At 46.9% G+C, this 15,227-nt stretch overlaps 2 protein-coding genes across 2 annotated transcripts; both read left to right on the top strand.

Annotated features, from left to right (window-relative positions):
• Positions 1 to 2,159: 2,159 nt before the first annotated feature.
• LOC307073823 (fibroblast growth factor 4A-like) lies at positions 2,160 to 4,146 on the top strand (the record flags this gene model as incomplete). Its single annotated transcript, XM_079733785.1, has 3 exons — positions 2,160 to 2,268; positions 2,643 to 2,746; positions 3,964 to 4,146. The coding sequence occupies 3 exons, from the start codon at positions 2,160 to 2,162 to the stop codon at positions 4,144 to 4,146; spliced, it is 396 nt and encodes a 131-aa protein (XP_079589911.1).
• Positions 4,147 to 6,095: 1,949 nt separating this feature from the next.
• tmprss3a (transmembrane serine protease 3a) lies at positions 6,096 to 14,639 on the top strand (the record flags this gene model as incomplete). The annotated part of the gene is made up of 13 exons (XM_079733784.1): positions 6,096 to 6,188; positions 8,073 to 8,289; positions 9,065 to 9,181; positions 10,039 to 10,155; positions 10,330 to 10,453; positions 11,235 to 11,360; positions 11,674 to 11,720; positions 11,835 to 12,000; positions 12,419 to 12,594; positions 13,522 to 13,617; positions 13,786 to 13,928; positions 14,058 to 14,210; positions 14,595 to 14,639. 13 exons carry the CDS (start codon positions 6,096 to 6,098, stop codon positions 14,637 to 14,639), a joined length of 1,620 nt encoding a protein of 539 aa, XP_079589910.1.
• Between the last annotated feature and the right edge of the window lie 588 nt (positions 14,640 to 15,227).

Below are 15,227 nucleotides of genomic sequence, written 5' to 3'. Positions count from 1 at the left end.
AAAGTCTGAGCTACAACAAATCATGTTTTAACAGATTAAAAACGACGTCAACCCCCCAAGCACGTGACATGAAACAGATCATTCACAACAGTCACTATGTCCTGTTCCATGTATTGTACATGGTACAGTGATGGCACTGGTACTTCTGCTCCCTGAATCTGGAGTCCCTCTCCTGGTACAATCATAGCGGCCTGAGCACCAATCTCCCGGCGATAGGGCGTCAGCCTAAAGCCAGTTGGGCCATTTCTGTTCCCCGTCACTACAGGAAGATAACCGCGTGCGATACTGTACTCGGCTGGCAAACGCAGGTTCTGCATGGAGTTCTTCTGCGATAGTGTCTCCTGTCACAACAGTGATAGCCACTTTACAGAGGTCAGTATAACATGTGCTGATGAAATAACGGGCATGCCCCAATAAACCCAGTATGAAGGTGAACGCACCTGTTGCTATTTGGATATATATGCAAGCCTCATTGTCTTTTGAAAGATGTCAGGTTATACAGTGGGAGGTGAGGACAACAGAGGTGCCAGGGAGTTGTGTGCACACACATTCTTCACCAAAGTGTGCGTGCTTGTAAATGTTTCTACTATCTAAGTGTGTCACGACTGTCTGTCACTGCCAGCAGAGGAGGGAGGCAGGGAGGGAGTGTGTAAGAGCAGATAAAAACAGGAAGGTTTTCCTTGGACAATGAAGGCAGGAGATGAGTTTGACTCCCCGTTGCGCAGTGGTGATAGAGCAGGTCTGACTAGGGAGCTGCAGAAGGCCTGCTTGGATCGGGACCTCTGAAATTCACCACACAGGGGGCTGGTGGATTGTGATGTGCACTGGACAGCTACTGTCTGCTGTGTTTTGAGGAGAGGATGCGATGGAGGACTCTAGCTGCTCTAAGCTTGTGCTGCTGCTGACATTGTGTGTGCTGCTTGAGAGGACGGAGGCATTACCATTTGGCGGGGGGGCTGAGGATCACAACAGTCGCATCAGAGGTCTTTGGAGGCTGCAGATGAAGGAAACTAAGTCCAAAGAAAAGGGTGAGGGAAGAAGTCACTCATTGTACACGTTTGAATTGGAGGTGCATGGATACCACAGGGAATATTCCCTGACACGTACTTTGGCCAACATCATCTTTCAAATGCTACTCAAGTATACAATTGATTTTACTATATATATGTTAAGTACTTACAGATAGATACAGATGGCCTAATGTGCTTACAGATATCAAACTTAAAATATCGGTTGGGTTATTTCAATTAAAAAATAGATCACAGAAAATAAACCAAACAACCCAATCAAATCCGACCCAGACATTAAACATTGATGGTGTTTGGGTTTGTTATTATTGTTCATTAAGGTTATTTTTACCTTTACAATTTTTATTTACATTTTGTAATCACATAGTTACAAAATGTAACTAATTGTAATCAATAAAGGTCTATAAAACAGTCCAAATTTCTTTAAATGGATTGATCTAAACAGTTGGCTGTGTTTATAAATACATAAAAATATAAATATAATCTGTGTTCTTATCGTGGTGTCGAGTAAACACCTGTTCTGGGCTGTCTGTGGCTGGGAGGTCAGGATGATTTAACAACAATGTGGCTTTAAATCCTTTTGTCATGTTTTCCTCCTATTCGTTTTGCGATTGTGAATTTCACCTTGGGAGATAGGAGAGCTCAAACAAAAATAACAGGACTATGTTTTGCTTCTTAATGTGTTGCCCAGCACAACACACAGCTCACACTGAGTGAGAAAGTAGTTTTTTATCATTATTATAATAAGAAAGGTCCATTATTATTATTATTATTATTATTATTATTATTATTATTATTATTATTATTATGTGTCTCAGATCATTTGAAGAATTCAAAAAGTTCTTAGTTAAAGGGTGAAGTACTGTGTTTTGAATGAATGAATGAATACGGATAAATGTCTGCTAAGAAACAAACCATTATAACCATTATCACATTATAACCATTATCACATTATCACTAGTAAAACATATTTTGTTATCACTTCATAACCTGCAATAACTCTTCATAACCTGCAATAAAACTTATTTTCCCATTTAGAAGTTGTCTAGTTATTATTAGTTGAGCCATTAATGCCCTGATTCACTGACGTCTCTCTTGTCTGCCCAAACAGCCGCACCTTCTCACCCAAACATGGGAGCGGGCAGGAAGCAGTTGCTGTACTGCCGCGTGGGGATTGGCTATCACCTGGAGATCCCACCCAGTGGCCCAGTGAGGGGGGTCCACATCCCAACCAAACACTGTGAGTTCTGCATACTGGTTTAAATTCCACATGTACCTCCCTGGTACCTCCAATATAACTACATACGTACGTACGTGCGTACTGTAGGTTCACACCAAAAGCTGTAAAAGCTGGACCTACAGCTACACCTACAGCTGTAAGGGATAAAACTATTCAATTGCGTCTCTTATCTTTCAAATTTAAAGATGTTATCTACAATGCAATTAGATGGGGTGATGTGGTCAAGTGGGTAGAGCAGGGCATTGGCAGAGAAACACCTGCCACGGCTACGACTTCACTCCCACTGGGGCCAACCATGCTTAGAACGTATACGCAGTCATGTCGTGTTGTGAAACCCTATGGCATGTATACTAACCATTGTATGTGTTGCCCAGGTTACCTGAGGGTGTTTGCCATGAAGCATGGTGTGGTCGGCATCAGAGGAGTGACCGCTGGCCTGTACCTCTGCATGAAGGCCGACGGGGTCGTCTACGGCTCTGTAAGTCTACTCTGTGTTTGTGTGTGTGTGTGTGTGTGTGTGTGTGTGTGTGTGTGTGTGTGTGTGTGTGTGTGTGTGTGTGTGTGTGTCCTTGAGTTCCCGTAACCTCTACCAGCTCCTAAATGTCATTTATTTTAAATTGCCTGTATGTCCCTTATGGATGTTATGCTGATAAATGAAGGCGTAGTATTAAATAGTAAGTTTGTGTGGGGGGGTGGGGTCTGTGTCTATCTCTGTGTTTGTGTCAGCTTCTGTATGTGTCCATGGTTGTGTCCAAGCGAACTTGCTTCAAAGGAGCTTGGAGTTAAAGGATACATATCATGGTGTGTTCCCAACAAGTAAACACCTATTTGAGTTTCAGAAAACATGTTTTTGAAGCTGTTTGCCGGAAATAGCTTTTAGGAAAAAAAATCTCGCCTAGCGCTATTCCCCTCTGTTTCAGTCCCTTCAGAATGCGCTGTTTCTGGTGTCTGTAGCTTTAATGCAAATGAGCTGCTGCCCATTGACCAATGAGCTGTTAGACTGACCCACAGCATGGAGAAGGGATTGTTGCCGTTTGCGGACTCCTGGAGCTCTCTATCTATATAATATAGTATAATATAATGATAATAATATTATATATGGGTATTTATATAATATTATATCTAATATCACGGCCAAAAGCTATGTGCGCCTCGGATGATATTATGAATCATAAAGACTGCGTCTGACGTCTCTGGTACTTCCACAACAAGTGAAGAATCGTCATGGGGGATATCTCGGCCATGGTTGAGAAGATTTCGGGGAAAGGAACTTTGGCCTTGACTCTCTGAAGTCCATGAACCGCGACATGGAGGAGAAAGGGATTTTACTCCGTGAGCTGAGCTGCCAGACTGCCGCCGAGCTCCCCCCGGAGTTGCCCACTGGTCCACAAAATCTTAGCTATGCTCTGATTGGAGGGGAGTGGGGAAGTGGGGGGTGATATTCAAATGTGACCCCATCCTCCGTAGAAGGGGGCGCTGAAACTGACTCGCTTGTTTGGTAACGGTAGGCGGGGTACTTTCAAGAAATGCATATCTCACTCGAAAAATCATGTACAGACTTTTTTCAAAGTTTGTATGCGTGTGGGAGCACCAGAGACCCAAAACAACACCCCAAATCCCAGGAAAAGTGTTGTTTTCATATGTCCCCTTTCAGCGTATATTCTGAACCTCCTCCTCCTCCTCTCTCCCCACCAGGAGTCCTTCTCCGATGACTGTCTCTTCAAAGAGAACCTGGAGGAGAATTTCTACACCACCTACTCGTCCCTGTCCCACCCTGGCCTGTACCTCGCCCTGTCCAACAAGGGGGAGGTCAAGAGAGGGACCCGTGCGTCCCGCCACCAAGCCCGCACGCACTTCCTGCCCCGCAGAGCGCCCTGAGCCCCCTACAGGCGTCCACCACGTTGAGGGGGGAAAAGATCAAGAAACAGGGCACTGGGGGCCATCTTGGCTCCCAACATGTCCCATGGTGGAGCATGTTGGCTTCCTGTTTGGACTTAAGACAACTCTGTACCTTGGATCCTAAATGAGGGGTTTGGGTGCTGATGCATTGTGGGATGGCCGTAGGGCAGGGTACCGTCGTACAGGACGATGTTTCTCCATGACGGACAGGCAATGGTGGGAGGGCTGTGGTGGGAGGGCTGCATAGGGACGGACGTTGGAGGCTGTGGATGCTTTTCAGGATGCACTAAGCCCGGGTTCAATGCCTTGCCCAAGGACATGAGAACACTTGAAGTTGTGGATTGATCAACCCAATGTCTTTCTGGCTACAAGTCCCTGTTAAATAGTGACGTGTTGTGGTAACATGCAATGCTTGGGTTGGAAAATAGGGGTTATGTCTATTTCTTCTCTGGCCTGGCTTGATGTAGAGGAGCTGATCTAAACTCTCCTATACATGATGAACATACAATTATAGGACAGAGGGCTAAGCTCAATAACAAAATCGTATTTTGTAGCATCAATGCTACATCCAACTCCATAGGAAAACATTGTGCAGGAAAGATGCTGAAAGCTTGTCACGACTACTTAGAATTGCACATCGATCGCAGTAATCTGTGTCTTCCTACAAGTGGGTGAGCGTAGATGAGTCCAGATAAGGTTTAATTTGGATAGTGCTTAATTATCAAGGCCCATATCTAACCACTGACATCTATGTATAACAAAGAAAATACATGCAAAACTTGCACACTATGTACTTTAGAAAAAAGGAAAAAGTATATATTTTTGTAAGCATCTAATAATGATGTTCGATGCATGTCCAAAACAAACTATTGTCACTTTTATTTAATTTCAAACATTATTCTCCTCATTAAATATATTCAATGTTTTGTCCACCTCTTTGGATCTGTGAACACCAGCCTTGCTTCTGTTGCTAATGTGGTGTGTGTGTGTGTGTGTGTGTGTGTGTGTGTGTGTGTGTGTGTGTGTGGGTGTGAGCCATTTAAAATGTATCCACTATTTGAAATAAACCTGCATACATGTATAGCATTCAATGAAAGAATATAACGGGTTGTAATTCCCTGACTGGAATCATGTATTTTTGGCAGATTAGCAGATTGGAAGATAAAGGGGGAATTCTTATCGAATATCATTATATTTCCCTAAATGCATATCCCCCTATTTATTTTAATTGAATACTGAACAATAAATCCTATTGTGTGTGAACATGGAGTCCTGGTGTAACCTGCAACAGGTGGCTGTCTGGAGAATGTTTCGCCCGATCTACATCTACTGCTGCCCCGCTTCAACAAAACACAACAGCTTGAGTTATTCTTCAGGGGACTGAAGCCAGCTGTCACCCTGTAGTGCGGAAAGCGGTCAGGCCAAGTGACCAGTCACCCGCCTCGAACACTCCCTCAGAGTCTCTGCCTCCCTCCTGGACACACATCAGAATGTAACTCTACCCCCAGCGAGATGGAGAGGCACCGGGTCACTCGATCCACACACCACACCCCCCAACTCTCCCCACGTGTCAGCACTCACCTGCTCAGGTGTCTTTGTGTGTGTGTGTGTGTGTGTGTGTGTGTGTGTGTGTGTGTGTGTGTGTGTGTGTGTGTGTGTGAGAGAGAGAAAGAGAGAGCAAGAGAGAGAGAGAGAAAGAGAAAGAGTTAGATAGAGCGAGAGAGAGGCAAGATGATGAAGAAGGTATCATTGTGGACATTCTGGACTCCTTTACATCGCTGAATCAGCCTGTCTCTCTCGAAGGAATATCAGGACGGGACTCCCTGCTGTGTCGGGTTCGAAGCTCAGATTCGGGCCGGATCCCGAGGTCCCGGGACGCAATGTATTCTGGCATGGTCCCGGGAAACTGACGCAGGTCAACGCAAATCATGGCGCAGCCGGATGACTCGGAGAACGCAGAGAGAGCGTCTGCTGACAGCGCCGCCGTGACCACCGCCGCCTCCACGCCGACACCCACCACGGTAAGACTGGACCCTCTCTAGCACCGTCACATGGTCCCACCACCAGCCCTCCTCAGCACCCTCCACCTCCATTCAAAGATAGCAGGAAAGATCTAAGAAAATAACCCAGTAGTGGAAGGAAATGATGAAACCTGGAGCAGCAACACACAACGAAGATGGGACAAACTATTAAACTATGTGGAATGAATACCAATAAGAAGAGGAAATTATTGAAATGCATTCCTCAGGGGCGTCTAATGTTACAACACAACTACCACTAACTATCACTGCCCTAGGTACAACTACCACTAACTACCACTGTCCTAGTTAAAACTACCACTTACTACTACTTTCCTAGTTACAACTACCAGAGGTCTTAAGGCATTCAAATGAGTCTTCAAGAGACTATAGACTATCATCTTGAATTTGGAATTTTGCAAACTCTACTAGGCTCTGCCCTGACCACTAGACTGCTGTGACCACTAGACTGCTGTGACCACTAGACTGCTTTGACTACTAGACTGCTGTGACTACTAGACTGCTGTGACCACTAGACTGCTGTGGGCACTAGACTGCTGTGGGCACTAGACTGTTGTGACCACTAGACTGCTGTGACCACTAGACTGCTGTGACCACTAGACTGATTTGACTACTAGACTGCCGTGACCACTAGACTGCTGTGACTACTAGACTGCTGTGACCACTAGACTGCTGTGACCACTAGACTGCTGTGACTACTAGACTGCTGTGACTACTAGACTGCTGTGACCACTAGACTGCTGTGACCACTAGACTGCTGTGGGCACTAGACTGCTGTGACTACTAGACTGCTGTGACTATTAGTCATGTGACGATTAGACTGCTGTGACCACTACACTGCTGTGAAGACTACTGTGACTGCTGTGACCACTAGACTGCTGTGACTATTAGAGTCATGTGACCACTAGACTGCTGTGACTACTAGACTGCTGTGACCACTAGACTGCTGTGACTATTAGAGTCATGTGACCACAAGACTGCTGTGACTATAAGACTACTGGGACTACTACACTGCTGTGAACACCAGACTACTGTGACAACTAGACTGCTGTGTCTATTAGAGTCATGTGACTACTAGAGTCATATGACTACTAGACTGATGTGAACCAAGAGCAAGCTGCTGGAGAAGAGTGATGGTTGTACAGAATATGGAAGCATCCTCTGTGACGTCACCCATTGGTTTAGACCACAGAACTACTTAACATGTTGTTCCAGACAGGGAAGTCAGGGAATCAATTGGCGTTAAGTGTAATGTTTTTCACCACTGTATTCACATTATATTCGCTGAGTAGTGGTTCAATTTGATAACAACGCGATAAATATATTTTATTATATTTAGTCATTGTATGTTGGCCCGTCATTGAAATTCTCAAACTAGTCCTAGTGAATGTATGTGCTTTCTACGCTCCACAATTCTAGTGGCCCATTTGCTGATACAGCCAGTGAATCTAGTAAACTCACTGGGAAGTTGACAGTAATTTCCCTAGTTACAAAAAAACATCAAGTTACTTCTGTTAACGAACTATGCTCTAGTTCTAGTAATTCTACAATCATTTTAACATCTCTCTCTCTCTCTCTCTCTCTCTCTCTCTCTCTCTCTCTCTCTCTCTCTATATATATATATATATATATATATATACATCTTCAGTCAATATTGGCATGGGAGGAATGGTGAATAAGCCACGGCCTACAGCGTCTGACTTATCGCTGACCCATACGACTGGATACGATGTTGTGTTGACCACTATGCGTAGAAGCACAAGCTAGTTACAACTGGTGTTATGCATATCCTAATGTTAGCGCCAACGTCCTGTGGTCTAATAAGGCAGAGAACTTATCAATGGACATCCCCCTGTCTGGATGCAGGTCCAAGAGTCCGGCCCCCCAGACCTAGAGGTGGTCTCCGTGACCGAGGAGGAGCTCCCATCAGTCGAGACGCCAAACACTCTGAACGTCAGCCCTCTGGGGAGCCCCCCTGAGAGCCCCACCACAGCAAAAGAGCCCTGCGGAGCGGAGGAGGGCCCACCAAAGGCCCCGTCCAGCCCCACCATGCCCATCACCAAGGTGCAGCCCTTCATGAACGGTGAGGCCAAGACTCTCCCAGCACATTCCTGACCCGCTTGAGTCCTTCTGGACATGGGAGGACACAGATGGAGAGCGGGACGTAATCAATGGATGGATGGGTGGATGGATGGATAGAGGGATTGAGGGATGGAGGGATGGATGGATGGGCGGACCCATGGATGGTATCTGGATAGAGGGACGGATGGGTAGACGTCTTGTTTAGACCTGAAGGACAACCTCAACTCACCAATCACCCATGTTGCCATCTGTCTTCACGCTCCTGTCCGTCAATGCACAAAAAGGATGCGTATTATATTGAAAAACAAATAACACAATGAAGAACGATGGGTTGCAAAAAAAGTATCACCTGCACCCTTTCAGTCACTCCCTTGGTGGGAGATGCTTGGAAATGCGCCACATCAAAGATGCAAGAATGCAATTTCACTCTATTCATAAACAGTAACCAAACACTAGAATGCAACCAAACAAACAGACTAAGGCCCGGCTCAAATGGCACTTGGCCCACTAGCTGTGATTGTAATAACCTGCGTTGTCCCACAGACAGTGTTGGTGTGGATGTTGGAATTCATTGTTGAATTTCCAGCTGCAAATCATGCTTTGTGGTGGATTGGAAAATAAGTATCAAAATCCCAAAGCTTGATATTAGGCTTTGGCCATCACTAACATTGTTGTGATTGTGTATCATTTAATTAATTCATGTACATGAGCACCATCCATCCGCTATATATTCTTATGCCTAGTAATGTCCTTCTCTCATTCCTCCATCCCTCCAGAGGAGGAAATTGAAGACAAGACGTGGAAGGGCAGACTGCTGGCCCACCAGACCGAGCTGCTGATCGCCGCCGGGGTGCTCGTGGTGCTCCTTCTGGCGTTCGGCATCGGCCTGGGAGGTGAGTGTCTGCTGGGCGGAGCCTCAGCCCGCTGGTTGGTATTGAACCATCGTACACTCAGCCCCCCCCCTCCTCCTGCATCAATATTTGACGGTGAAAGTGCTCTTGGTCGAGCAATGTGGTGCGCGGTTCGCTCTGCGACCGAGAGATCCTCCTCTTGGCCCCAGAGAGTGTTTAACAGAATGGGGCTCGGTGGCGGGGTGTGAAACGGTGTTGGTTTACAGATGATATCCACGCACACAGCTTACATGGCTGATAAGATCTAGGCCTGATGTTGGCTTCTATGGCTCAAGGCCAACAAGAACACAAACAATTAGGAAAAACATGAAGAGATAATATTCCCCTTTCGTTTCCACACCCAATAGCTTCTACTCAGAGTTGTGGGGATGGTTTCTGACCATATGATGTTGCCTTCGTAGGTCCAAACTTTGTGGATGGACCTATGATTTGTATTGCAGTCAGTTTAAAACTAAAAAATGTGAATGGGCTCCAGATCTGTGATTTGTATTGTAATCGCTCTGAGTTGAGGGGATGGGTTTTGAACCTATGATTGGTATTTTGGTGGGTCTGAGCAGTGTGGATGGGTTCTGAACTCATGATTTCTGTTCCAGTGGGTCATAGTGGTGTGGATGATTTCTGAACTCACGATTTGTGTCCCACTGGGTCTGAGCTGTGTGGATGGGTTCTGAACTCATGATTTGTGTTCCAGTGTGTCAGAGCGGTGTGTATGGTTTCTGAACTCATGATTTGTATTCCAGTGGGTCTGAGCTGTGGGGATGGGTTCTGAACTCATGATTAGTATCCCAGTGGGTCTGAACTGTGTGGCTGGGTTCTTGAACTCATGGTTTGTATTTCAGTGGGCCTGAGCTGTGTGGGGAAGTTTCGCTGTAGAAAGTCGTCTCGCTGCATCAGCAGCTCAGCTCAGTGCGACGGAGAGCTGGACTGTGATCACGGCGAGGACGAACTCAGCTGTGGTGAGAACACACACACACACACATACACACACACCAACACCAAGACGCACACACACAGAAACACACACACAGACACACACACAGACACACACACACACACACAACATTACCTGTCTAGCAGATATGCACATCCTCTTATCCTGTATAGAAAAGCTGTAACGTTTGTCCTGGCAGTGCGTCTGAGTGGGAAGCGTGGCGTTCTCCAGGTGCTCAGTGGAGGCGTGTGGAGGACCATGTGTTCAGACAACTGGAACAACAACCTGGGGCGCTCCGCCTGCAAGCAGCTGGGATACCCCAGGTATGGCCTCTCCCCATGATGAGACAGGCAGGATCCAATCCTCTAATGTGTCCACCCTACATTATCAGTTTCAAAGGACAATACCGCTCTGGGTCATCAAACAATCCTGGTTTGACTGAAGTATTTGCTACCAAAAAAAAGATTGAAAGAATGAATAACATCACTTATAATAACTTTGAAAAACTAATTTGGACAGATTCTTCCAAAGACTATTTAGTGTGAACGACCCTGCCACAAATGTAAACAATAACCATATTGACAATATACGCCCAGAGTGGAGCGCCCTCTAGTGTCCAAACGCTTGGACACTACGCTTGAAGGGGCTGCTCCACCAAGAAGGACCCGGGTGGTGGTGTTGAGATCCTGTTTATGTAGACGTTTGTTAATACTGATACATGGCGATGGTGTGTGATGGTGAGTGTGTGTGCTGATGGCTGGTTTAACCTGTTGTACACTGAGTACTCAATGTACAGGTGTGCAGCCTCCCCCAGCCCCAGACTCGGCCAGGTAAGGCTGCTTAAACCAGCTGTCATCCACACACATTCCAAATGAGTAATAAAACATAAAATGTGTTATAACAGAGACCAATGTGCTAATGCACCATTGTTGAAATTCATGGGTAACATTCAACGCAAAATGTTCTTTGGCAGAATCGACTGGTTTGATCACCAAGAGAAACTCAATATATTGTAGAATCATATGCAACACTTTGTTCTATGTAGATATGTGTTTCCCATGTAGTGCTGGTATTAGTATGATTATTAACAATAATAATGTTCAGATACGTGGAGTCCAGAGCCACGCCCCTCTCCTCCGTGGAGCAGGACTTCCAGAACAATCTGGTGTCCATCAACCTGAGCCCCTCTGGACTGCAGCTCATCAAGATCCACAACAACAGCAACCTCAGGTACAACCACAGCTCTACACATCAGGGCAAATGACCTGCAGTCAGTGACCACAACACTATGAATCTGAGGATATCAACCTGATCACACACTATGAATCTGATTAAATCATCCTGGTAATAACTCTATGAATCTGATTAAATCACAATGCAAATCATCTGAAATCACTGAAATCACTGCCATTCAGAATAATGGCATAACTTGGATGTTGCTGGTGTAACAAATCACATAAAATCACTGTCACAGCACTACTGATGTTGGAATATTCCTCATCATGTAAAGGTTCCTTATATTCCACCTCCTCTTCTTCCACAGTAAGACGCAGTGCAGCTCAGGGAAGGTGACCACCATCAGGTGTCTGGGTGAGAGCAACACTGGGGCTGTTATCGCATGTGTGTGTGTGTGTGTGTGTGCGTGTGTATGTGCGTGTGTGTCTGTGTGTGTAACCGCTCTATGCTGTCCCTCACCCCGCTCAGAGTGTGGCACAAGGCCCAAGAATCGCAACCGCATTGTCGGGGGCAATGCCTCCACACTGGGACAGTTACCCTGGCAGGTCAGCCTGCACTTCAGGAGCAAACACATGTGTGGAGGCTCCATCATCGCCCCCCAATGGATCCTCACCGTGGCGCACTGCGTATACAAGTCAGTACTGTACTCATCAGTCAGCTGGTGGGCAAGCGCATGTACCTATAGCTTAAATGTGGAGATAGCTTAAATGTACCTGCATAAGCTATCTCCATGACGACAGACACTCTCTAGTAAGGCTTTGTACAAGCCTCCATCTAGCAGAGATGTGGGCAGCTTTCTGCCCCTGCGTCAATCAACCACCCATCCCTCCGTCCCCTCCTCCAACCCTCCCTCCCTCCCTCCCTCCCTCTGTCCGTCCTTCACTCCCTCCCTCTGTCTGTCCTTCACTCCCTCCCTCTGTCCGTCCTTCACTCCCTCCCTCTCTCATTCCTCACTCCCTCTGTAATTCCCTCCCCCCTCTCTCCTCCCTCCCTCCCTCATCCCTCCCTCCCTGCCTCATCCCTCCCTCCCTCCCTCCCCCGTGCCTCCCCAGGTTTCTGCCCTCCCAGCCTGTACAGTGGACGGTGCATGCAGGCATCGTGCAGCAGCCCCTGAGCTCGGCGCATGCCCAGGCGGTGGAGCAGATATTCTACCACGACCAGTACCAGTCGGACGGCGTCGACTACGATATCGCCCTGATGAGGCTAAGCCAACCGCTGGCCTTCAACGGTACTGCACACACACACACACACACACACACACACACACACACACACACACACATCTAGTCACAAACACACACATACAGTCACTCACACACACGCACATAAGTACGTAGACACACATACACACACACAAACACATACACGCAAACAAGTAGTCACATACACATTTGCACAGCCACTCATACACACACACACACACACACATGTAGTCACAAACACATCTGCACAGTCACACACACACACACACATACAGATACATACACACACAGACATGTTTTCACAAACTCATGCGCAGAGTAACACCCACGCACACACAAACAGGTGCCAGACACACATGCTGGTGTGTAGGCTCCCTTCTCTCCCTTGGTGTTCAGTGTCTCCACCCATCCATTCACCTCTTTCCCTCGCTCTGATCTCAGGTTTCATGGCGTGCCGTTAGAGCCGTCATTACACATCATCTTGTGTCTCTCTCTCTAATGAGCTTTTGGTTTGTTTGAGATGATACCAAGCATATTCACATCCCTTCTAAATGCTACAGAAATAACACTTTGCATATGACTAGGTCCCAAAAAGTCGGTTTGATCCACAACATGCATGTTATCAACACAAATATCGTTTTATTAACGGAGGGGTCAAACAGGTGATGCTATGGCAAGCTTCAATCTTTAAACTGCAATATCTCAAATGGTTGGCAATGTTGAAAATCTGGTTCACAGTTAGCTCAAGATATGTGTGACCTGTAAATGAGTTTGAGCCATGAGGCCCTGCCATTGGCTGGGTTGAAAATGCCCATGTTTATTGTTTTAAATGTATAGTTTGTTGGTTTAAACCCCAGGATATTTGTAGACGTTTGTCTATTATTATTATTGTTAAAAGCATGGCCACAACTCAACCACTGGGAGAGGTAGTTGATTGAGCTTCTGTTCTGCAGGCAATGTGGAGCCCATCTGTCTGCCTCACTTCGGGGAGGACTTTGAGGACGGGTCCATGTGCTGGATCTCAGGATGGGGCTCCACTGTGGACGACGGTGGGTCAGACACATCTGGGCAGTAACCTGCTGTGTCCAAACCAGCTGGTCTTTAGCTGATCAGTGTACAAGAATGACCAAATATTTGGTATTTTCCACCATCACACTCTATCCTGTATCTCCCTCCATCCATCATTCCTCCCCACGCCCCCCCCCCGGGCCCTGAAGGCGAGTCCAGCCTGTCTCTGAACACAGCCCAGGTCCCCCTCCTCTCCAACAAGGCCTGCAACCGGGCAGAGGTTTACCAAGGCTTCATCTCCCCTCGCATGATCTGCGCAGGCTACCTGGCCGGGGGCACCGACTCCTGTCAGGTGGGTGGACGTCATCCAGTGGTGTTCTTCACCAAATGACTCAGGGCTCATGCTGTCAACTAGCGGTGGCCGCCAAAGGCCGAAAAATGCGTCTTCAAGAAATGAATTATGAGTGTTTCTGTGTGTCAGGGAGACAGTGGCGGGCCCCTGGCCTGTGAGGGCCCCTCGGTGTGGAAGCTAGTGGGGGCCACCAGCTGGGGTGTTGGCTGTGCGGAGCCCAACAAGCCCGGGGTGTACACCCGCATCACTCAGCTGCTGCCCTGGGTGCACCAGCAGATGGAGGTACCTTGCCTCACCCACTGATCCCCCCCCGTGGGAAACACAGCATGAAGCTTAAAACATGGCTTTTCATAGCAGTCTTACTCACCTGTTTAAGGAATTCAACAAATTATTTATTGTGGAGGCAAGAACTCCCCTGGCATCAGCAATGAGGTAGGAAGGCCGTATTCACCTCATGGGGTATTCTGTCCAAAGCAACCTATTGGCTCGACTACCAAACCATTCTAATCTTCTCCTGATTTGAGGTCAGGAGGACAGAGCTGATGCAACACTGCCCTTTAGAGTTGAGCTGTGTGACCTTCTGTCTCTCACCTGAGATGTATTAACCCTAGCTGCTGCTGCCTATAACCCCCTAGGTAACAAACATCCTCTGTGATTTTCTTTCAGAGGGAAGAGGGGCGCTCCTCCACTACAGAGAGCAAAGAGCACTGAAGCAGCCAGTAATAAACACACTACCACACGCACGGCTGGTTCAGCAGATAGAAGGGGAGACAGCCCCATCGGACGACATGGTTGTGCTGTGAAAGCATACTGAACAGGACAGAATCACCGTAAACAAAACTTGTTCCTTAAGACTCTGGAGCTGTTAAACTTTATCCACAATAGGGCAAATTGGAACCCAAGAAAACGAAAGTTAGATCCTCAAAAAAAGGACACTTTTTATCCAAGAAAAATCTCTGAGACACACCTGACGTGAAGGAGACGCGGGACAAGCCAGAGGTTAGGCATCGTTTATTCCAAAATAGAAAGCTCTAAGGCAAACCCAACAGACAGAGAGAGTGAGAAGATACCAACGGATGCCAGACAGTAGAGACGGTGTGTGGGCTGAGGCCCAACAGTCACAGAGCTCCTGGTGCTCTGGACCCTGCAAACAGCCGGACCACCAGAGGCCTTCGCCTGCTGCTGGTGTACAGCACAACGGTTGAGGTTTCACACACGAGAGGCAACCAATGTTTTGTGCAGCAAAAGTCCAATATCAACAAATTGATAGGTTGAGAGGATATGTTTTATGAAGGGGTA

The sequence above is a fragment of the Pollachius pollachius genome (assembly GCF_949987615.1).
Source record: "Pollachius pollachius genome assembly, chromosome: 3".
In the NCBI taxonomy this organism is placed as follows: Eukaryota; Metazoa; Chordata; class Actinopteri; order Gadiformes; family Gadidae; genus Pollachius; species Pollachius pollachius.
Note: the sequence above shows the minus strand (reverse complement) of the source record. Positions and strands in the feature narration are given on the sequence as shown.